The 26,520-nt window shown below is 25.8% G+C and overlaps 1 protein-coding gene across 3 annotated transcripts in view; it reads left to right on the forward strand.

Moving 5' to 3' along the window:
• The window catches only part of LOC105849501 (cilia- and flagella-associated protein 65), a 131,337-nt gene that overhangs the window by 9,680 nt on the left and 95,137 nt on the right, over positions 1–26,520 (forward strand). For all 3 annotated transcript variants that reach the window (XM_065799616.1, XM_065799615.1, XM_065799617.1), the window contains 9 exons: positions 1,107–1,142; positions 3,897–4,027; positions 12,334–12,448; positions 18,925–19,015; positions 19,113–19,237; positions 19,727–20,065; positions 22,848–22,997; positions 23,121–23,175; positions 24,886–24,959. In XM_065799616.1, the coding sequence (XP_065655688.1) occupies positions 1,107–1,142; positions 3,897–4,027; positions 12,334–12,448; positions 18,925–19,015; positions 19,113–19,237; positions 19,727–20,065; positions 22,848–22,997; positions 23,121–23,175; positions 24,886–24,959 (1,116 nt within the window). The remainder of the gene's footprint in view (positions 1–1,106; positions 1,143–3,896; positions 4,028–12,333; positions 12,449–18,924; positions 19,016–19,112; positions 19,238–19,726; positions 20,066–22,847; positions 22,998–23,120; positions 23,176–24,885; positions 24,960–26,520) is intronic.

The raw sequence follows: 26,520 nt of genomic DNA on the forward strand, positions 1-26,520 counted from the left end.
AAATTAGTTGCAAGTTAATACGCTACACTGACACCTTTATGTTCAGAGTTGAAAGTTTTCAAATGCTAAATTGATTGCTTGCATTTTTTAGAAATACTTTTCAAAAATTTATTAGTTTATTCGGTTTATCAAAAAAATCACCTTTTGTTTAAGAAAAGGTGGACTTATGTTGCAATTTTGTTATGTGACATATTTATATTCAAGAAGTAATAACTATGTTCTCATATTTTATTTATTCTCGGACTCTCATACAATAAGAATTTCCATATTTACATAAGATTGACCTCAAAGTAGTCTTCCTCGTGGTGTATCTCCAAATTTAATTGCAATACAACAACATCAGCTGGCATTTAAAAAACTTTTCTCCAAATTATGTTCACGAAAACACAATAATAAAGTTATTTTGTGACAAGATTGAAGCTCAAAGGCTGGAGATAGTCAAAACAATATCAAACATAGCAGAAATTGTTCATTTTCATTAAAACCTGCACTATTCTAAAAATAACTAATAAACATAACCAAGCAGGTGGTGTAAACTTAGATTTTACATTTATAAAATGCTTCAAAGTCTTATTATGTGCCAAATAAACATCCCTTCCCTTTTGGACAGGAGCATTTATTCAACACATAGTAAGCGTTAATAGTAATAAGTTGTAAGGAGCTTGTAAAAATCCACAACATTTTTACAAGCTCCTTACAACTAATTACATTTTTATTGCTAAGTTTAAACTTCTTTTATTAATTTTTAAGTTTTTTTTAGTAAAAAGAACTTTTAAGTTAGCAAAAGAAAAAAAATTATTAGGTTTTTTTATTAAGGGCAAGTACACTTCCCTCCCTACCCAACTGTCATTTCATATTGATGGTCATGACTTTATTTAAAAAAAAGTTATTTTTGTAATTAAAAAACAACAAGTTATTTATTTAAAAACATTTAGTTATTGTTAAATATTTGTTAATTTTGATAAATTAGAAAAATAAGCATTAATTAAGAATATTTTTTTTAATTAGGAATTTAATTTTTTTATATTTTTACTAGAAACTAAAAATGTAGTAAATTATTTATTTTATAATAATATGTTTTTTTCAAGATAATATTATTTGTTTAGGATATGTATGAAGATTCTATTGAGTTCATAACAAAGGTATGAAACTTTAAAGTTTGCTACTGTTGATATAATAATAAATTGTTAAATGTTTTAATAATCAGAGGCTATTCTTAGATGTTTTTGATAGCATTTATTCTAATTGGGTGTCAAATTGGAGTGTAAGCTTTGTTACAATATAAATAACTTAACACGCACACACACACACACACACACACACACACACACACACACACACACACACACATATCAAGCTTATCAAATTATTAATAATATAAGAACTATTTCAGTTAAAATGTTTTTATAATTTTTAAACTGAAGTGAATTCTTTTTGTAAAGTTAAAATGCTTCAATAAAGACTTCAGTCTTTTAAACTGTTTTGTTAGACTGAGTTTCTATTGCAATCATATTTATGTAAATTAAAGACCATTATAATAACTATTACATTTATAACGCATACTAAATGTAACAAGGCAATAGTACTAAAATTTCAAAATTCTTAACCACAATTTTCAAAAACAGTCAATAGCAATCATGATGTATCACAAACTTTGATAACTTAAGCAACACCAGGGAGAATTAATTGAAACTCTACCTGTGCAATTTGTCCAAAAAAGGTCACTGGGCAAGGGTCTCTTTGTCAAAAATAGATAATAAAACTTACACAAGACAGCCATGGTTAAGATGGTCATAGCCTCAATTAACTCTCTAGATAAATTGATTGACTTCATCATAAATAAAAATAAAACTCAGGAATTATTGGCTACTGGCTCAGACAAAACATTCATTACCTCTAAACTTCTTATACATATATTTATATTATATATCTTCCCTACAACACTTGGTGCACCCCACATGTGTCACTGGCAGATCACTCTACACTAAAAGCTAAAGGAATTTTCTGAGGTTCATTACTAATGGCTGGCAAAAAACTATTTTTTTGTTGTCTATTAATTGGTGGCACCTGTAATTGTCAAAACAGGCATACTGACACAACATTCTTTGATAACTATTAGTTTTAAAAGAAAGAAAGAAAGAACCATTTAAATTAATGTCTTGCTCCAAATAGCATGAAATGTAACACTTATACCTTATTATGCCTTAATACCTGAAGTAGATATTAAATAGTTTAGCTTTTCACAACAAAATTATGGCAACTTACACAGTCCACTGGATTCATACTGAACATTGCATATTTGCAACATCTTGTATAAAATATCAGCAAATAAAGTTTTTAGTACCATTGATCTCAAATCCGCATACCACTAAAAATACGATTTGAAGACTACAAGCTGCATTTAAAGTTAATAGTGGACTTTATGAGTTTAAATGATTATCTCTTGGTTATACTAATGTTCATTTTATACTATTGTCCATTTTTTCAAGAAATAATGGACAAATTCATTCAGACCAATGAGCTGGAAAACACTTACCTTGAAAATTTGGCAGAAAAGATGAGCAATAGCACAGTATACCTAAAAAGGTTTCTAAATGCAGCTAAAGAAGCTAATATATAGACAAACATGAAAAAGATTAACTTCAAAACAACTTATATCAAATTTTTAGACCATGTTATTGAAAATGGAACCATGAAACCAGATCTTAAGAGATATAAAGTCTTAAAAAATATGCCGGATCCACGAACCTTACAAGAACTAAAAAGAACTACTGTTTTATTTGCCTATTAGGCTAAATGAATTAACAACTGCACTGTCTGATTCTGCCACTTACTCAAGCATGGGAAGGTTTTTCATTTTAAAGCCTTGCCTTGCATGCTAAATAAGCATTAAAAATGCCTAAAAATAAACTTGTCGAGGCTTGTCTAGCCTTATTTAAATTTACCATTTACCAGAAGCAGATGCTTCTGACAAAGCTCTACAGGGAACATTTTTACAGTTAGCTAGGCCTATAGCTTTCTTCTTAAGGACACTATTGAATGCTAAAAAGAAACTTGCAACTGTTGAAAAAGAAATTGCATCCATTGTGGAATGCAGCAGAAGATGGAGGCACCTTATTAACTTGGTGCCAAACATCAATATCACCATAGACCAAAGATCCATTTCTCTTATCTTATCTAGACTTTATATATCTGATTAAATATATATTATTTAATACTGTATTTTATTGCGTGTCCTAAAAAATAACAAAATGTGCAATCAAAGTTTTTTTTTTCTTGAATGTTTTTTTTTTTTATTAACTACATTTTCATTGTTGTTAGTCATTTCTTTAAACATATTTTTTAATTAAAGAAAAAGTTAAATTACCTGCCATATTTTAAAATACATAAAGCATAAACTGCATGCATTAAGTAGTTATTTATTTTGAAAAATATGATGATAAAAATAAAATTAAAAAAAAAAGAAGACTAAAAAGGAACTGCAGTTTAATCTATGATCTTTGTGCCTTCACTTTTCACAATGCAACTGTTTGCAAAATAATTTTAAATTAATGACAAACTATAACCAGCTTGTTAAGGAACTTTTTTACACTGGATTATTTTGCTTTCTTTAATAGTTTTTTTTTATTCATCTTTTAAGGTAGTAGTAAGTATGATGCAATCGTGCAATGGTGAGTGATGCAACGGTGATTTCAATGTAAAAGAAATTTGAGATAAAAGTTACCAAAAAAATCAACTTACTGTACATAATTAAAAAAATAATCTTTTCAACCATTTAAAACCCTTATTTTTTTTATCTATAATATAAATACTGAATATTCATATAAATAATTCATTACTTCATTATTAACTAATTTTTTTATTTAAGAATATAATGAGTAAAATATTTTTTAAAGGATGGTTCTTTTCATATTCCTATAACAGCAGTACCAGCAGAAATACAATTAAGTACTCCAGAGACTATCAATTTTGGAATGTGTGCAGTTCAAGATAGTGTGACCATCTCTTTTGAAATAGCAAATATTTGGTATTTATTAAATGAAATTTTTTTATTAATTAAGAAAAAAAAAATGTTAATAGAACTGATTTAAATCAAAAGTTTAAAGAAAAATTTAAGTTGGATATATTTTTAATTACTGCATGGTCAGTTCATTATATTTTAACCATTTTAAAGAAAAAATGTGTACAATTCAGGAAAATCAGAGATGGTGTCCTCCTTTGTGGGACACCATCTCTGACTTTCCTGAATTGTACAAATTGGTTTGTCAGTTATGTAGACAGGTTAAGTTTGTTATTTCAGGCTTCTAAGTACAACGGTTCAGAAATTATAGCTTTATAAACATGACACAGTGGCCCCCTCGATTTACAAATGGTCAAAATAGACTACTTTAAGGCTTTTTAACTTTTTTTTCACTATCAATTTAAAAAAAAATGTTTTTTATTAACTTGTATTATATTAGAAAAAAATTATAACCTCCTTAACTTTGGAAAAATCTGAAAACTGTTAAAATATGCCATAATTAAATTAACTGTACTATTTTTCTATTCATCTACAAGTCTTTACAGGTAATTTTTCTGATTAGCTTGTAGGAGTTTAAAACTCAAGTATATTTATATGTAAAATTGTCCATGCACCTAAAAAGTCCAATTTCTAACCATTTTGAGATGTTTGTAAATTTTTCTAGCACTTTGTTTTGATCTAAGATTAACAGCATATAAGACCCAACTATCTGAAAATGCAATATAAAATAGTCAAGTGACTATTTTGTATTGCATTTTCAGATAGTTGGGTCTTATATGCTGTTAATCTTAGATCAAAACAAAGTGCTAGAAAAATTTACAAACATCTCAAAATGGTTAGAAATTGGACTTTTTAGGTGCATGGACAATTTTACATATGCATTATAAACTTGACAAATATAAACTTGTATACAATTACAAATTTATATTTTAATGTGAATTTGACAAATTTATATTTTACAATATAAATTTGTCAAATTCACACTAAAAAGACAAGCATTTTTAAAAAACTCTATTTTTAATATGGCCCATGTTAGGTGTACAACTAATTATTGGTTATTTCTTTACAAAAAGAAAGATATGGTTGGTTGCCCCTTCTTTGATCTGACTTTTATTGTGGATAGCAACATAAATAAAGGGGCAGTAGCTATTTATAGACCTTCATTATTGCTTAAATGTGATACTTTAAACATAATTTACACAATTAAGGAGTATTATATCTCCTTATAACTTTGAACATAATTTAAACATAACTTTAAACATAATTTTTCTTTATAACTTTAAACACAATTAAGGAGTATTACAACACCTTATAACTTTAAACATAGTTTATACAATTAAGGAGTATTATATCTCAAAGTCAAAAACAAAATATATCTTCAAAATAATGCTGAGCAGTTTTTTAAACCACTTTTATAATATTTAAGGGCTATTAAAGCTTTCTATAATAAAAATAGTTTCTTAAAGAAAAAACAATTTATATATGATCATTTATTTAATCTTTTTTTTAATATGATAGAAGTAAAACCCTTTTGTACTTTTTTAGGTATAAGTAAAACTCTCTTGTGCTTTTGAGATCAGCCTCATGTATCTGTGCAATGTCACTTACCGGATACCATTGGATACCTGGTGTTATTGGATACTTTAAATAATCGCCAGCATTTTGTAAACAGCTGACACAAACAGATAACGGATCACTTATAAGAAGTGTATCTGGAAAAATTCACCAAAATAACGCAAAATCAAATATTTAATGATTGTTGATTCAATTTTACTGCTCATTGATGTTGCATAAACTTTTAAACAGGATGATTGAGTTGAGAAATAATGATATGTGCAGGGTTTTTTTTATCAGCAGAAACATATATAGAAAAATAATTTTATATCCAATAAATCTGAAAACATAATTTTAAAAATGTATTTAGTAAGATCTTGTTTTATTGAATTATTTTTTATACAATTTTCTTTAAAAAAAACACTTTTAGAGCAAAGTTTTTTGAATTTTTTTCAATTAGGATTGACTTTTTATAACAAAAATCAAAATAAGCCATTATTTTTTATTAAAAGACAATTATGATATAGGATACAAAACATTGACTATTTAAAAAAAGTAAATAAAATACTATATTCCTGATGTTTTCACAATTTTCTTAAGCAACTAAAATTATGTCCTTTGGTATAAAAATCTTCATAGACTAATTTCCATTAGTCATTTGAAAAGACTTTATTAACAACTCTTTTACCAATACCGCCTACTCCATCACACACACTTTTTCCATATGCTGTGCTAAAAAATGCCGATTTGCTTTCAATTTTTAGTCTTTTTATGAAAACAAAGTTTTTTTAAATTTAACCTGTAATATAAAAAAGGATACCTATTTAGGCAGCAATGATTAAATTATCAACTTTGAAAAGCATCATTTTAAGAGCCAAATATGATTTCAGTAAAGTTCGGTAAAATCAGACTTTTTTAGATATCGTTGTTTAAAAAATTAACTTGCTTATTTTCATACTGGCTGCCTTCACCATCAGTGAAATAATGGGTCATCTGAATTTGCCGATATTCTTCGTTCAGAATTGGTATGATTTTTGAAACATAACTAAAGACCACCTCAGTATTGTGCAACAGATTGTAAGATATAACACAATAAAATTTACTTTTCATCTGAGGTCTTTAAAAGGTTTCCTTTTAAAGACCTCAGATACATGTGAGATCTTTAAAAGAAAACCTATCCCTAAAAATGGATGAAGAGTCGCCTGATATTTGAAAAAATAAGATAAACCTCATTCTAAAATATAAATAAAAAATTTTCTGCATAATCCTTGTGTTCTTTGAGCTGTTAGTATGTCTGAAGTTTGCTAATATAGTGATGTTTTGCTAGTTATTTCGTATAAGTTATTTGCTAACTCTGTGTGAAACTTATCAGGGCTTTTAACCCTTGTTTCTAAGGAGTACCTATCAGTTTTCAACCATTGTTTATAAGTTATTTCATTAGCACTAGGACATTTAATTCTTTTTTTACTCTTTTTTTTCCCGGACACTTCTCACACTCGTGAGATATGTCTTGAAAAGATAAACGTTTTTCATACATGATTCATTTTCTAATGAATCCGTTACAGGTATTTTCTAATGAGTCCGTAATTTTTGAATACAGTTATTTTCTATTGTGAAAATAACTGTATTCTAACGAATACAGTTACTTTATAATGAATCTATTACAGTAACATACAGTTACGGCTATCAGATTTTTTGACTTTATTTCATTTTTTCATGCTTTTACCATAAAACTTGATTTTGATGGTGTATACAAACAGACTTTGTGTGCCAGAATTTTCCAGCAAATATTCAATATTATGGCCTTAAAAGGGCATTAACAAAGATTTTTTAAATTACCAAAGGTTGGTTGCTCCCCTCAGATGGATTTCAAAGAAAGTCTGGGGGTGGGGCACTGATGTCTGAGACCTATTACGACCCCTGATCACCTATAATAAAATAGATTTCAAACAAAATATGCTTTCAATTTAAAATTAATTTAGGTATTAAGTATTTAAATTTCTAAATTTATTTAGATACCTCCATTTGAACAATAATGAAGGTCTCTAAATAGTTACTGCCCCTTGTTTTGTGCCCCTATCCACTATAAAGACCTAATCAAGAAGGGGGAAACCAACCATATCTTTCTTTTTGTAAAGAAATGACTTATAATTGGTTGCACCCTTCCCATTGGCCAGTAAGTAGGTTAGAGGGGCACTAGTTTCAAATAATGTATTTAACTGTTTATAAATGAAAAGTAAGGTTATTTAAAGTTGCTGGTATTTTTTTAAATTTGACCAGTTTATTATGTTTCCATTTTCATATAGTTGTGTTTAATGATCTTATATGCTGTTAATCTTATATCAAAACAAATTATTTTACAAGCATCTCAAAATGGCTGAAAATTGGACTTTTTAGGCGAATGGACATTTTTACTTTTAGATATATTTAGGTTTTAAACTGCAACAAGCTGCTTATATTTTGCCCATTTATTGCAGACAGTAATAGCTAATCTTCTGATTAGCTATATAAGACTTGTGGACGAATAGAAAAATAGTACAGTTAATATTATTTTAGCATATTTTAGCAGACATTAGATTTTTTCCAAATTTAAAGAGGTTATAATTTTGCTCTAACATGGTTAGAATTGCAAAAAAAGACGTTTTTTTCCTCTTGCGTTTTTTTTGGGTCAAAAAAACGTGTTTTTTTGGGTTTTTTGGTGTTTTTTTGTTTGTTTTTTTGACTTTTTAAACAAGTTTTTTATTTTTCTTATTAAATAATTTGGAAGAGTTTTTGTTTTATTCTGTCTATTTGTAGTATATGATCATTATAATCACAAATACAATGTATAAACACCAATTTAAAGTTAATGTTTTAATAAAAAATTTAATTTTTACATATTCTAATATTTTTGAATAATAATGTTTTATTAGTTTTAATTCGTTATTAATTTAGTGCTAAGTAGTGTAGCACTGTGTAGTGTAGTATATACTCAATTAAAAAAAAGTATAAATATTTAAACAAAAAAGTCAATAATTTAGTAATTTTAACATATATTTAAACTATAAAAGATATTCTAAATGGATGTGCTTTCTGAGTCCGAGTCTTGCCGCCCTAGACTACCTTCATCTAATGATTCATAAACAAAGTCACTGTCACTTTCTATATTAACTGCTTCAGACTCTGACCAAGGCATTGAAGTGCTAGGAACTTTATTTACACTTGCGTTATTAATTTGGGGAGTAGTTATGCTTATACCATTTTCATAACTGGTGTTTTCAACATTTTCAAGTTTTAAATTTTGTAAAATTAAAACTAGTTTTCCAGCCCTTTCAGTCGTTAAGCGATTTCTTTTTGCACTATGAATGTTAGAATAAGTGCTAAAACTTCTCTCACATGCTGCACTTGAAGCTGGTAGCTGAAGAATTCTAGATGCAACTTTTGATAGTTCAGTAAAGGAACACAACCCTTTCCACCAATTTATGGGCTGAGTTATTCCAACTGCAGTCCAAATAAAAGGTTTTGAAAATATACCACCCTTTGATTGGTAATTAGCCAAGTCAAACATCATAATTTCTTTGTTTACTTCAGGCATACTTGCAGCAATGTTGTGTATTGCCTCACATGCATCAATCTAAAAAATATTTTTCTTTGAATAATTTTACAATTACTTTATTAATTTAAATAGTATTTTCAAATTTGAAAATAGTATTTAATATAATTCTAAATTTTTCAAAAATTTTACTTTTAATGCCCAAGGCTAAAATGTATTTGGTTTTAAGAATCATATATGAATTATGTGTAGTAAATACCTTTTGTTCTCCAGTCAAGACTTTGCCTTGAAGTTTGGGATCTAGTATATTGGCAGCCAAGTGAATTTCTGTTGAACAAAAATCTTTTCTTTTCTTGAAGATTTTTTTGGCTTCTTCTTCTTCCTTTTTTGATAATGGGCTAACTGTTAAGTTTTTTAAAATATGGTCTTCCAAGAAGTGAAAAGTTTCCACAACAGAAGATAACATGGGAGTATTTGATTCAGTTTTCTTTATTGCATCAGATATTGGTGACAGCAATTTGAAAAAACTTTCAACCCTGTCCCAAAAAACATCTGATAGAAGAATATTTTTTGTTGTTGAATTAAGTCCACTGTTTTCAGAAATAGCCAATGTTTTTAATGGTTACTTATTTTTCTGTATGCTACCTAAGTATGCTACAGTTGATCCCCACCTTTAAATAAAGCACAAAGAAATTATGATAACTTTAATAAATTTAGGGTAAAGTAATTTACTAAATCTATTTTTATGATTGTATAATAAAATTAGTTACATAGTTCAATTTTTTTTTGTACATTATATTGTACAAAATTATGTACATTATATTTATACTTTTAGTTGTATTACCTAGTTTGTACAGGTAGTTTCAAGGAAATGCATGTTACTACACCAGCTGATTTTTTTTTGTATATCTCTAAATGCTGCAACAGATAAATGAGAATTTTTTATCTCTTTAACAATATCAATTACTTGTGACATCAAAACACTTATAGTTGTCAATTTAAAAAAATCTGTGAACAGTAAATTTAAACCATGTGAAATGCATCCATAGCAATGAAGATGGGGATAACAATCTTTTAGACGAGTCCATGCATTTTTCATACTTGCAGCATTGTCAGTCACAATGCCCAAAACTTTGTTAAGATTAATTTCTTCTAAAACTTTCTTTATTTCATTTGCCATATATTCACCAGAATGGCTTAATGTTCCTACAAAACAGTTTAGGATATATTATATATACTGTACTATATAAGTATTATAAACCTATTTACTGATATATTATTTCTGCTTACTGAAATGGTTTTCAGTGTTGTTTGTTATAAATTTAATATCAAAGTTAATTATAAAATAATATGCATATTTTAAAAGTCTACCAGTCTGTTAAGTAAATCCATTGTATACAGTACTAGAATTATGGTTTTACCTGTAGGCAATGTCTTCCACAAAATGGGTGATGAAGAAGGCAATGTCATTACAAAGTTAATGAAAGCTTCATTTCTGTAAAGAAGAAACAGCATATAAACAAATATGATCTGTTTATTAACTAAATAATATAGCTTCAATTGCATCAACTAATATTATAATAAATTGTTATTGTACCTTAAATTGCTCCATCCATCACACATAAATCCAAGATAATCTGCAGTTGCTACCATTTCTTTAACATTTGCTGAAATCCTTGAAAATTCATTATCTAATAACACATTTGACACTTCATGTCTTGACGGAAGCTTATAAGCAGGACGTAACTAGTTCAAAAAGATTTTCCAATAGTTATTTTCTACTATATGGAGTGGCGATCCACTAGCATATATTGCTCTATACATCATGAATTTTTAATAAGCTAGTTACCATATCAGTTAATTCTTCAAATAAATCTTAAAATTTAAAAATACACACCTTTTCAGTTTTTGTCATGCTGTCGAACACAGAAATTGGTGTTTTACTTCTACAAATTGATTCAGAAGAGGATGTTCCAAAAGAATTAGATCGTGGATTTTTTGCTTTTGGTTCAGCATCTCCAGAAGAGTCTTGCTGTTTGCTATGACCTAATTTATTTGCATATAGACTTTTTATTTCTTCAGGACATTTTCAACATTTTTCAATATGCTTAGTCATTCGAGTTCCGTTTTTAGACATAATGTCAAAGCAAAAGAAACATTTAACTCTTTCCATTTTGCTAATTTGTTTTATAGGTATAAATAAATTGGCAACTACGGTTTTATTTCTCCCTCCTGTATGGCCTACTTTACTCATTTTTATAATTAAAATTTACTATGTTATGCAAAATATCTAAAATTTAAATATATTTAAATAAAGAACATAATTGATTATTAAAAAGAACTTTTAAAACTGCTTATAACTTTTTATTTGCAACTCAAAACTTTATGAGTACAGTAAATTAATAATAACAATAATAATAATAAATATATATCAAATATTATATATATCAAATATTATATATATCAAATATTATATATATCAAATATTAAATATATATATATATATATATATCAAGTAGTAAATAAAATTAAGTAAATGTAGTTAAGTATAATAAATTTAGATAAGAAGTGTTTATTGTGCCATTGTATCAATATATAACAATAAAGTCAATAAAAATTAAATAGAGGAAGATAAAATTAACTAATAATTTTTTATACAGGACTGCTATAACCGTGTTAACCTAAACATTAACAATAAAACAATGTCCTTTAAACATACCAAAAGAAAAAGAATTTTAGTCAAATTCAGCCTTAGTTTTCCTATATAAATCTGAAATGAAAATGTGTTTAATAATATTGCCATTAAAGTTAAATTTAGTAGCTTAAATGATGAATTTTTAAATATTTCCCAAAAAAAACAAAAAAACGGACTCCTGCGTTTTTTTCCCGAAAAAACGACAAAAAAACCCAAAAAAACAAGAACCAAAAAAACGCGTCACATCTCTAAACATGGTCCAAGTTAGTTTAATCAATTTTTTAAATTAAGTAGCTCTAGAAAAAATAAGACACTTGTTGAAAGTGAGAAAAATGTTATAAGGCCATAAAGAAGTCTATTTTGACCATTTGTAATCAGAGAAGAGCCACTGTTATGTTTATAAGGCTATAATACTTGGCTTGTACTCAGAAGTCTGAAATTTCAAATTTTATATCCTGTCCTACAAGTGATTTCTTTTTAATGTTGTTTTTCATTTTATTGAGCAAATTTTTTTTACCAATTTATTTTTAGTGATTTCTATGTTTTTTTTCAACTGCAATCAGATCTACCTTTCGTTTTGCAGCCAGTAAGTGGAAATCTTGCTCCCAGAACCCAATGCAAAATTAATGCAACTTTTCAACCAGAAGTATGTCTATTATTTTTGGTTTACATTCAAGAGAAGCTTTTTTTATTCTAAAAATGTAGGAAAAGATATTTTCTTATGTGATATTCTATTTTAAAAGAGGGGTTTTTAAAAAAATAACTTTTGATCGGACAAAGTTATGAATTGTCAAGAATGTATTAAATCTCCTTTGTCACGTATTTTACATGTTCTTTATTTTGATTGGAATTAAGTATTGAATAAAAAAGTATTTGCAGATTGTTGCAATTTTGATTAATACCTATTTCAGAGTTATTATTTTGCATGCATCCAATCCACAGTTTTTCAGGGTCTTTAATTTTTAGTGAGGTTTTAACAATTTAATGACAAAAAAATTAGCCAATAATAATTGTATAGACTTTTTTTCTTTGATTTAGAAATTACGCAGTTAAGAAAAATAATTGGTATCAGTAAGACTGTTTTACCAAAAAACAGGTTGTTTATATCCCCCCCCCCCCTTTTTCCAGCCCCACATATTATCCAAATTAGATTTTAGTTTGATTTTCTTATTTAAATACAAATAGTATCTTTCTTAACATAACAATGTTGACTAAAACTAAATGAAATTTTTTTTGAATATAATCACAGGCAATACAACTTTTTGTTGCTTTAAGGTAAAAACATTTTTTTGCCCTTCACTATTTTCCAATATAACTAGCTCTTCGAGAGACATAGTAGTTGCTACAAAGTTTAGGTGTTTTTCTTGGTCTGATTTACATATCTTCATAGATGTCAGTGCCCCTTTGTCTCAAAATGTGTTCAACTGCAAAGCTGCAATCTTCTGCACTAGTACTGGGTAACAAGGATAATAATATACTTTTATAAATTGCATACCAAACTCTTAGCTTGATGTAGGGAATTATATTTTCTTTCATTTTGATTTCTAAGAATTCTCAACTGATTTAATTTTGATTTCTAAGAATTCTCAATTTTCTTTCATTTTGATCTCTAAGAATTCTTAACTGATTTAATTTTATCTTTTACTTTTGTCAAAAAAAAAAGAGTTTTAAGTAAAAAGACAAGCAACTCAAGATTTTTTTAAAATTTTGATCAGTTTCATATTTTGTTGTCCAGATGAGGACTATTTTATGCCAGTAGTGTGCTCCTTAACTGGGGATGGCAGATAGTATGGCTTAAGGAGCCAAACTAAATTTTTTCTACCATTAGGTGTTCACTCACCAATCTTAACTGCTTTACATAGTAGGATTATTTTTGGCCTGTTGATATATTATTTATTACTTCTTCTAGTAGTAATTAGTAATATGTCTTCACTTGTGACCTAACAGCTTTTCAAAGTGTGCTTATAGCTCTAGCCTGTGTTAGTTGCTGTACTATTCTCCAAGTACTATATGTGACAAAATATGTGACTTTGAGTATATATTGTTGCAACAAATAAACATCTTCACCAACCTTTTTAGGTGGTTTATCTGTATTAATGGTTCCATCTGGTAATGGCCAAGATACTGACTTTTAGCCAGGAATATTTTTTTTACCCTGTTTTTGTAATATTAGGAATATTTATTATTGTTGTTTTACAAAATATTGGGAAATTTTAATTCAATTGTCCAAATACTTCAAAAAAAAGTTTTTTATTGACATAGTGTTTCCTTCTTGATGCCTTTTCAAGAAATTGAGTGATATTGAATGCATAGACACTTAATTATTTCTATAGAAGCCTTTCAGCTAGCAAATTAATTTAAGTAAATAACATATCAAGTAATTAATTTAAGTACATTTAATTTTTTTATTTTTAGTAAGTTTTTTTTATTTTTATTATTTTTATTTTTAGTAGTTTGATAAATTTCAAGAAAAAAATTTAAGTAAGTTAATTTAAGTAAATAATAAATTAAGTATATAACATAAATATAAACTGGATCATAGTTTTCACTGAGAGAAATTATGTGTTAATTCGGCTATATAAACAATATAAAATTTATTACTATATAAACAAAGAAAGTATTTATTATTACAAATTAAAATCTACCTCGACAAATGCTTACTCATCCTATAATTGTTGGTAAGCTTCTTAATTTAAAATCACTTAATTTTTTTTTTTCCTGTGCAGGCTCATGCTTCGGAGTTAAAGAGTAGTCACTACGACTGCAGTGGCTCTCTTGACCATGGGGTGGTAAATAACACTAAATATTAAAAACAAAAAGTCTACCAAATGGTTCATACAAAGAATTGTTTACTTTTATAACTGTCCAAGCTCCATTGTTGGAATATTTTTAGTAAAAAATACAGGTGCAATATATGTGTGCTATATTTTTATAACATTTTGATGAAGAACACTCAGACGAATTATTCTCAAGTTTTGTATGAAGACATGTGGCAAGGGCCATTAATTTATCTAACTTCATTATATATTTTTTAACTTTTGCTATAGGCATTATTTATGAATCACTTGAAGATATATACATGCATAAATACATACATACATACATACATACATACATACATACATACATACATACATACATACATACATACATACATACATACATACATACATACATACATACAGTATCGGACAAAACATGGTAGACAAACTTAAATTTAGAACAAAAGTTAATCAATAACTAAAAAAAAAATAGTAAAACAATTGTACATATTAATTTTGAAATAGTTGATTATGTTCTTAACAAAATTTAAAACGTTTGAATCATACTAAGAATTACAAATAAAATTTATAACAAAAACATGATTTTTATAAAAATAATGTCAACGCTGCTAAAGAAACTAAACATGGGAGTAGATAAATAAAGAACGTATATAACTTATGTAAGTTTTATCTTTTATAAAAAAAACTTAAGTCAGGCAGAGATTTTTAATTTAAATTTATAAACTAACTGTCAAAAGTTTTGGACTTGTGTCCTTTTCAAAGTGACAGGTTTAATTGTTAAATAGCTTTAAAAAAATCCATTTTTGTCATCCACAAAATTAACCAAAAAACTTGAACTACAAACCTCCAATTGCACTGTGCGACGAAGAGCTAACAAAGCAAAATTATTTTCTTGAATGCTTGCCAAGAAACAACTAACTTCTTTTAAAAATAGAAAGCTAAGACTTGAGTTTGCCAAAGCACACCAAAATTGGACTGTAGACCAGTGGATAAACATACTTTTTAGCGATAAATCAAGATATAACCTCTTTAGAAGCGTCAGCAAGAAGCAAGTCTTGAGACCAAAGAACACCAGATACAATACTAAATATACCGAGAAGAGTGTTAAGCATGGAATGTCTGCTATGGTTTGGGGATGTTTCTCAGTATTAGGAACTGGTCCTATTTACAAAATTAATGGAATTATGGACCGCTTTGTGTACAAAGATATAATGGAAGATGTTATGCTACCACATGTTGAATAGGAGATGCCCCTAAAATGGATTTTTCAACAGGACAATGACCCCAGACATACGTTAAAAGTTGTAAAACAATGGTTCAAGGAAAAAAATATTACTGCAATGGAGTGGCCTGCACAAAGCCCAGACTTGAATTCCTTAAAAAATTTCTGGGAAATAATTGAAAATAAGATTGAGCGTGCAAATGTGAAAACCAGTGAGGAATTATTTGAACAAATCAAGAATGCCTGGCGAGAGATTGGTATGAGAGTTGTTGACTCATTAATTGAGTCTATGCCTCGAAGAATGAAAGCAGTAATTGAAAGTAAAGAAGGTCCTACCAAATGTTAAGCTGATTTTTGAAGTTTTTCAAAAAAAATAATAAGTTTGAAATTTTTTGAATTTTCAGTCGATTTTTTGAATGTCCACATTGTTTTGTCCAAGGAAAATGTAGTTTGTTAAGGAAAATGTGTTATAAAACTTTCTTAGTGATTTTTAGCATGATTTAAAAGTTTTAAATTTTGTTAACAACATAATAAACTACTTAAAAATTAATATGTTCAATTGTTATACTACTTTTTTTCAGTTTATGATCATTTTTTGTTTTAAATTTGAGTTTGTCCACCATGTTTTGTCTGATACTGTACATACATACACGTATAGCAACTTTTCATTGGGCTACCCTGTTTACATTATGTTAAATACTTTAATATTTGGTTATATTTAAATGTGTAGAGATATTTTTTAGGTGGTTTGATAAATAAAGTAATCAGCGTTTTAAATACCTTGCAAATATAAGTTGCAAAAGTTTGTATTATAGTTACATAAAATATGATGATTGTTTACAAATGGAATAAATTTATAAAATGAAAAAAAACTGTTTGAATTTTTATAAAACAACTTTTTTATCAATATGTTCATTAACATTAAAACTTGTTGGTTGTTTAATATGATGTTAATAAACAAAGCGTTAAGAAAAAAAAATGAATTAAAAAAATATATATCTACTGTAGTGTATATATATAAAGTTGTTACAAGTTTTTATATATGTATATATATAGGGCTATTGTGTTTAATCATTTTATTTTTGATTAACAATTAATTAGTTAAAAAAAACAATGATTAATCGATTATTAATTGATTTATTTATCCACAAAAAAAATAAAGATGTTTTTCTTTAACAATACATTAAATAATATTATTTAAGTTTGTTTTTTTTTTAATATAAATTTACTTTGGTTGAAAGTAATAAAATAGTCCAATATGATTAATAATGATTATAATATTATAATGGTAAAGAATTTTAATTTATAAAACTGAAGAAAACATAAAAAAATAAAGATGTTTTTCTTTAACTACACATTAAATAATATTATTTAAGTTTGTTTTTTTTATATAAATTTACTTTGGTTTAAAGTAATAAAATAGTCCAATATAATTAATAATGATTATAATATTATAATGGTGAAGAAGAATTTTAATTTATAAAATTGAAGAAAACATAATAAGTTTAATGATTAGTTAGTAATTAACATTAGTGAAAAACATAGAAGTTTCAAAATAAGTTAATTTAATTAACACTTATTTTATGTCCATTTTGTTCCTGTAAAAGATATCAATCGTCTCATCATTTAAAGGTGTTCTCAATTTTGTTATAAAAAGCCCTGCTACACTAAAATATCTTTCTGCTTTGATCGTACATCTTTTTGCTACGATATGTTATATCTATTTTTTCTGTAGCTCCACTCGTCTAATGATAATGCAAATCACTCACTATTTTCAATTCTTTTTTTTTTTACTTTTTAAATTTAGTACAAAAAACTATTCATTTTTTTTGTTTTAAAACTAATTGAACCTAATTATCTGGTCATTTTTATCCTAATATAAAAAGTATTAGCTATCTGTTAGAGCGTGTTTTTAATACCCTTTTTTCGAAATTATTGTTTTTGATAAAAATCTCTTTTTAAATGTATGCACCATTTTGAATAAAAAAGAAGAATTTGCATAGTAAGTTGATAATTTATTATTAAAATTTAGAGAGCTATTTTAACCACTTATAACATACAGAAAAAAGTTTCTACCAAAAGCTGTTCTTCTAAAAAATTGATAAATATTGAATAAACCCAAATTACTCTATAGACCAACATCACCCCACCCTGACCTAACCATGTCCTAATGACACATTATTTGTTTAAGTATTACTTTCTATGTATACTGTGTATCTTTTTAATCTATTTTTTCATTACTTTATATTTTTCTTTAATATGACTTTTTAAAGAAATCTTTTAATAGGCTTTAGTATTTTGTAATTATATTGTTAATTGTTTGTATACAGATAGTTAAAAAAATTTGAATGGGTTTTTTTATCATCTTTATAGGTAATTAGCAAAAGTTTAAATATTTAATTTTAACCAAAGATGACTAGTGGTAGTCAAAACACGTATTAATTTTGATAATAATTTATTTAAAAAAAAGTTTGTATAAAGTATATTTATATATATATATATATATATATTTGAAAAAAATATATATTTAGCAAGCATGTGAATATTTGTTTAAATTGTTACCTAATTTTATAAGTTGCATTTTTAAGTAAGGAAAAGACAGGTTCAATCGGTACTTCTATGTTATAAGTTCTTCCCCTTTTTATTTCATTTTACTAGGAATGAAATTTCTTGTAAAAATCAAAAATGTGCAATAATTATTCATGAACACTTTTATGAAATAGTAATTCTAGATTGCTTTGTATTTTTTAATATATATATGTATGTATATACTACATACATACATACATACATACATACATACATACATACATACATACATACATACATACATACATACATACATACATACATACATACATACATACATACATACATACATACATACATACATACATACTTACATACATACATACGTACATACATACATACATACATACATACATACATGTATATATATATATATATATGTATATATATATATATATATATATATATATATATATTTATATATATATATATTTATATATATATATATATTATATATATATATATATATATATATATATATATATATCATTAAATCATTATTTTATCACAAGATAAACTGAAATTTAGGGGGCATTTGTTTATGAGACAACTGTTACTTGTAACTATGGAAATAACAGCAGTAAAACAAATACAAAGATAATTACACTTGAAGGGATAGGTCAATATTTTAGTATAAATTTTAAAAATAAATTGTTTCTTTTTTCATGGATTCAAAATTCAAAATTAAATCATTCAAAATTAAAAGTCAATTTTAGGTAAATTTCCATATCTCAGCCTAAAATATGAAAATATTACTGGTAGTGAAATAACAGTGGATTTTGGTGAAGTTGTTCTTGGCGAAACATTACACAAAATTGTTGAAATTAAAAACTGTACCCCAGTATGTATTTTTTTGTTTAATTTTTATTTATGTAAATTTTGTGAAATGAAAACACAAATTAAAAAGTTTATTTTAAAAAACTATGAAAATTTGTACTTTTTTAATTTTTTGTTAAAAGGCAATAGTTTTTAAGCCATAAAATTTGAACTAGTAGTCTTTATATAAAATGGTTATTATTTTTGAAATTTTTATAAAATTTCACTTCTTTTGCAACCCAACATGATTTTAAAGAATTTTTTTTTTTCAAAATATTAGGGATCCGTATTAATTTATTTCATCAAACACATTTAAAAATGTGTTTGATGTAATAATCAAACACATTTAAAAATGTGTTTTTAACATTAGGGTGTGTCATAAAAAAGTGTTGTTTTATGACACACCCTAATGTAAAAACACAATTTCATTTTTCAAAACAGTTTTTAAGTATTTCATTTAAGTATCACTTATTGTAAACTAAGAATTATACACTCTTTTGTTTAATATTTACAGGTTAATGTTCCGTTTCAAATCATTCAAAAATCTCTCGGTCTGTTGGTTGATAATGCCTTTCAGTGTTCACAGTATCATGGAGTTATTCCTGCTGAATATACTCACAAAATTAGGGTGTCTTTTAAACCAGAAAACTTCAATTTGGTGTATGCTGATAACTTTGAAGTTTTGCCGGTTGCATTGATAAATAAATTGTATATAAAATGTATTGGGCAAGGAAAATCCCTTAATGTTAGTGCTAATGTCAAATCAGTGAATTTTGGAGTTACAGCAATCGGGGTCGAGGTTGTTCGATCATTTAAGCTTATAAATGGCTCATGTTCACCAGCATTATATCAGGTTGTTTTTTTTTTTGATTTTTTTTTGTAGTTTAATATTTTTTTTTTTAATATTAAATATTTATTTTAAATTTTTGAAAGAGTAAAAAGAATGTACGTGCGATAATTGTGTCGTAGTAAAATGCTTGCATTTAAGCAAAAAGTTTTAAGTGCTTTGTAGTACTAGACTCAACTTGTTTCTCTGCCCTTGTTCTCTGAGGTTCATGTTTTGAAGTTAAAAGGTTGAAAAGGATTGTAACAGTAGAGCAGAAACTGAGTTATTGGGCTAGTAGAGTTGGGTGTATTATTGCAAGTTAAAATATCACTCTAAAGAAATTTTTGTATATTTGCTTAGTTTTTTGAGGAAACCTAATTTTTCATGCATTTTAATGTATAAAAACAATGTTTTTAAAAAAGTTTCAAATAAAAACAGTGTTTAAAATAATGGTTTGAGAGAAAATATTTTTAAAACTTATAGAGTTTAGCATGTTATTTGGAAGAAAAATGTTTATATTTTACTTTTATATATATCTAATTAAATAATAATATTTCATATTTTTCTGATAAAGTTAATTAAAATAAATAAATTTTTTAAACTAAAATGACATAAAGTAACGGTTTTACTTTATTTTCTCCTAACATAAAGTTAAAAAACACGCATTTGTATAAATAACTCTTGCTAAATCAAAAATCTAAAGAAATAGTTATTTTATATTATTATTAGTTTTTATATATTATTTTTATTTTTTATTTTATATATTATTTTTATTTTATAATTAGTTTTTATATATTATTATTAGTTTTTGCTTATATAAAAAAACTCATAAATCCCCACCACTCCTTATTTAGTTTTGTTGACATCTGTTTAAAAATTTATGTTCCGTTAAGCAACACAACAATGGAAGCATGTTCAATAATTTTTTTATTTTTTACAACATGCAGTTTACGGCATTAAAAAAGGTAATTTATTAAACATTAATTTTAATGCCAAATTCATGAAAAATGATTTGATAGACTATGTAAAAAGTCTCTCAATATTTCATGACTTTTAATTGATTTGAGAAGCAGTTGATAGAACTATAAATTACATTGATGGTTATTATGTTTTACTACATGTTCAAAAACTGTTTCTGGAAAGATAATACAGTGCAATTCTTAAAATAAAATTAAAAATAAAATAAAAGAATTTAAACTAATTTAAGTAAAAAAAAATTTCTTTAAGTTGATTTAAAAAAAAGAATTTTTTTTTTTTACATGAAGTTTTAATAATTTTTTTAGCTGTTTGTAATTTTATTGCAATAATTTCACTGTATTATCAATCCAGAAACAGTTTTTGAACATTTAGTAAAACATAATAACCATCAATGTAATTTATAGTTCTATTAACTGCTTCTCAAATCAATTAAAAGTCATGAAATATTGAGAGACTTTTTTTCATAGTCTATTAAATCATCTCTCAATAATTTGGCATTGAAAATAATTAATGTTTAACAAATTACCTCTTTTAAGTTATTTTTTATAATAGTTTTGTTAATGAGGAATGACAAATGAACAGAATGACAGAGAGCGCAAATTACCTCTTTTATGTTATTTTTTATAACAGTTTTGTTAATGAGGAATGACAAATGAACAGAATGACAGAGAGCGCAAATATGAACTGATGCCAATAGTTGTTAAAAAATTGACCAAAATTAAATGGTGGCATGCAAAATATTCAATGCATAATTTAGCCTTTTATTTTCTATGCAGAATTTAGCCAGATCACAATTTTAGTTTGTAATATTAATTATTTGGTCAGCTGTATGTCTGTTGCTATTGGAACAAAATGACTTGACAAAAGTTAATTTGGTGTAAAAAAGAAGTTTTATGTAATTTCATTACACGCATCTTACCATCCATCAGTTGTTATAATAATAAAATAAATATATTTTAATGGCAAAATATTGTTTAGTAAAAGGTTTATATGACATTCTAAGATGACAAAAATGTTAAAGACAAGTTTCAAAATTAATGCAAACATTTCAATCTGAATAACACTAACATTTTAAGTACAAAGCTGTAGAAACAACCTTTTGCTTTGTGATTTATTGTGAAGCGAAAAGCCAGTTTGCGTTATTTTTGAATCTTGTAAGTCATATAATTTAATACTCAAACAGCATGTATTTAAAAGTAACCAAATAATATTATATAATTTATGACAAATAAGTAAATTCAATTCCGTTCAAGCTTTCTAACAAAAGGTTTTTGTTATGCTAAATATACTCTACTGCAAAAAATTTAAAGTATATAAGTAATTTAAATGTTTAAACAAACAGAAAGTAGTTAGTATATGTTCCAGTGGGCACAAGAAATGTTTAAGATATCTAAAACATGTGTTAAAATGTATTAATGTATATTTTAAATGTCTAAAATACGTCTTGTACCCACTGAGATATGGTTTTGCTAGTCATTCTTAGAATCAAATGAACTTTTTTTTTTCAGAAATTTTGTGCAAAATATCTGAAAAATGTTTTTCATACTAAATTTTTTTCTGATATGGAATGAATGCCTTTATTTTTTATTTTTTGATTTTCTCAAAGCTCAGATTTAAAACCTTGTTATGGGATCTTATAGTCATTTAAATTAATTACATAATGTTGACATTTAATATAATTAAAAATTTTTAGTTTTCAAAATTAAATATTAAATTTATCAAGATAATAAAAATTAATGCTGAAATTTGATATTTTATCAATTTATAGCCATACTTTCCATATTTATGAAGTGTCTTAGTGAAACATCTTACAATCTTTATTTATTTTTAGATAAAGACTGATCCTCAATATAGTAAATTTCTTTTAAATGAAACTTGTGGAAAAATTGAGGCTAACTCATCGAAGAAAATCATTGTAAAGTTTATACCAACACAAGCCATTCCTTACTATAAAAAACTTTTTTGTCTTATCCTCAACCAGGTTTTATTTATTTTTTTATGGTAGTGAGCTTTTTTACTTTCACATTATGTTTTGAACTTTAATAAAAACGACCAATTAAATTTTATACAATTTTTTTTATACTCAAAAATTTTAATTTAAAAGGAACCTTTGACTGTTGAGCTATTTGGAACCTGTGTGTCTAAAGATATTAAACCAGGTAGTTTTTAAAGATTTTTTAATACCTAAATTTATTTTTATAGATGGCTATTTGTGACCTAAGTGTTTATTTTTTCTAACTCCCAAAAACACATTGAAAAAAATGTAAATAAAAGATTCGAAGTTATTTTTCTTAATGTCTTTAAAATTTATAACTAACTTTATTTGAAAGAGATCATATTTCTTCAGATTAACTTTAAACTTTTTTTTTTTTTTATAGTAAAAATACTTTTAAAAATGAAATTAGTTGATTTAGAGTATTAAAAAACAATCTAATTTATTTAAATCTGTAAAAAGATAATGCCTATTTATTCCAATAATCTCCATCAACAGAAATTAGGATGCCATTTTTTAAGTATTTTACTATGTTTGCAATACTCATAATTTGCCTATTGTTTTAAATTTTTTCTTTAAGTAAATAAAGCATTTATTTTAAAATTACTAGAGGTTACCCCCAAAACCATGACACTACCACTATCTGCATTGTGAAAGTAGATATTAAAAGGTACACTATTCAAAAACAATATCAAACTGTTTCAATATATATTAAAAGTCAAAGATTTTTCAACAAAAAATATTAGTTTCAACATAACAAAAAAAAATTTTAATTCAAAATTTGTTTAAAAAGCGCAGGCATAAAACATAGAATTAACTTTATATCTTTAATACTTCCTATGCTAAAAGGAATTGGTGATGTTAGTAATGAGACATTAGAGGTCAGGACTATATCCTGCAAATGTGTTTTTGTGCCAACTCTTAATATCCTTACTTTTTTCAAAATACTGACACATGTTTCTGGTTTGGTGATAGATTGACAGTCCTTGTATATTACAAAATGTGGCATGTAAGAATGATATTTTTCTGAAAATTTTTGTGTAAATATCATAATCTGTGAATTTTTTTGTATAAACCCTTTTAAAGTAAAAGCAAGTTTTGAAATTTTAATTTGTGGTACAAATGAGTTAGACCAAAAAATAATTTTTTTATATATTTGGATGTTCTAAAACATCCAAATATATAAAAAAATTATTTTTTGGTCTAATGGAATATGATTAACAGTTCTTTCACCAGTATACTCACTCCACACACAACAGTAAACTTTGTTATCTATTGAATCCATTGAACTTTGTTATCTATTGAGCTATGAACAGTGAGATTAAAAAGTAATAGTTTTTTTCTATATATAAAATTTGATATATTTGCTCTTGGAAGCTGAATAACATTTTCCATTTCAATATATAAAACAAATTTTCTAGATTCTTTATCGTTTTTCTTTTTTTGATAGGGACATGTCTATGAAAATATGTGATGATGAAATTGTATTTTATACTCTAAGCTGTTAAATCTTTTCTCCATATTAATTTTATTCTCCTTAGAGCAGTCAAACCAGTCTGTTTTTGGTCCTTATATATAAGAAATTTATATTTAATTCAGTAATTAACACTTCTCTATACTTATGTTGCTAACTTATTGAATTCTTTACTTTGCACATTGTTCAGTATATAAGTTATACATTAATGACAAATTAATTCAACTTATTTTTTAGACATTCATTTTTGTTAGTTATAGATTTAATACTTTTTATTTCTTTTTTATTTCTTTATATATATATATATATATATATATATGTATATATATATGTATATATATATATATATATATATATATATATATTATATATATATATATATATATATATATATATTAATAGCTGTTCTCACACAGAAGCATATTGACAACAACAGTATTTACATGTTAAGAGGAATATCTCGTCTTGCCCCTGAGGTATGTATAATATTTTAGGTTTGTATGTAAATTTTTATAATATGTACAGTTTTTTTTATTAAGCGATTAAAAATTTTCTTACATTTTTTTAAAATTTTTTATTAATAAAATTAATTATTAAAATTTACTATTTAATATTATTATAAGTATTGTTGCTAATTTCTAACTTTTTCTAACTTTTCTGTTTCAAAGTTAAACAAATTATTTCTGTTTGTTTCAAAAATAATTTTGAAATAAGAATCAAAAATGGAGTGAATTTTTCTAAGAGTAGCAATTGCAAATCAATTACAAAAAAAAACTTGCACTTCTCTGCTGCTTTTCCTACATTAATTGCATAGCAATTTAATGAACAAATCTTTCAATACAGACGCAAACATCCAGAAAATGCATAGCTGAAGTTTGTTTTTGTAAACATCTGTTTATAAGCAGTAATATTTATAAAGTGTTTGTTTAATTTTTTTGTTTTAAGGCAAGTGAAAGCACAATATATTTTTTAATAAATTATACTTGGAAACTTAAATCTTGTTTTTTTCACCAAAAAAAAGCGCTGGTAAAGTAATTAACTTGAGTATTTTTCTTTGCAACAAGTAATATTTTTTGTTGGTTAATAACTTTTTAAAAGTAAAAAATCATTATTTGTAAAGCCACAATTTGAAGAAATAATGAAGAAAAGAAAACATTATTTTATTTATTAATTAATTATTTTATTTATACCAATGTCAATGAAAGAAGTTTAATGATAATAAAAAAATTTCTTAAAATAAAATAAAAAGTTAAAAAAAGTAAATTTAATTTCTTAAAATAAAATAAAAGGTTAAAAAGAGTAGACATTCCACAATATGTACATTTACAAAGTTTATTTCTTATGAAAGCTTTATTATGGCTATGGCTTAAGTTTTGTTGTGAGAGTCTTATGAAACGTTCATTATGGCTATGGCTTAAGTTTTGTTGTGAGAGTCTTATGAAAGGTTCATTATGGCTATGGCTTAAGTTTTGTTGTGAGAGTCTTATGAAAAAACTTGGCTATTTTTATAGCTGTAAACTTGTTATTTTTTCTGCAAAAATTTTTTGCGATCTGGTAAAATTGAGTTGATTTTGCCCCTTGCATACATTTCAAAAACACACAAGAAAATTAATTTTTACAATTAAACTATAAGATGAACCATAAGTTTTGAAGGTACCATCATGTAAAGAATTCTTTTTTTAACTTGAACTTGTTAATTTATTTAAACATTGACATGGTATTATACAATATTTTAGAAATCATCAAAGATGTTACATTTGTTGGAATTTTAATATATTTTGATGTCAGCTAAAAAGTTTTGGAGTTTTTAAAAATTTTTTAAAAACTTCTGTAAACAGTGTAGTCAGAAGCTAATTATTTTTATATTGTTTGTTAAATGTTCCTGGTAGTACCGCGTTCACCTTGTTTCTCTGTGCAGCGGCCTTGTTCGTCAAGGTTCGTGTTTCGGAGTTTAGAGCTGAGAGAGGGTTATAACCGCAAGTAGCCTCCTCATCTGTAGTGGCCTTCTCGGCCTTGTGGAGGTGAATTATTAAAAAT

Source organism: Hydra vulgaris, chromosome 06 (genome assembly GCF_038396675.1).
Source record: "Hydra vulgaris chromosome 06, alternate assembly HydraT2T_AEP".
Taxonomy (NCBI): domain Eukaryota; kingdom Metazoa; phylum Cnidaria; class Hydrozoa; order Anthoathecata; family Hydridae; genus Hydra; species Hydra vulgaris.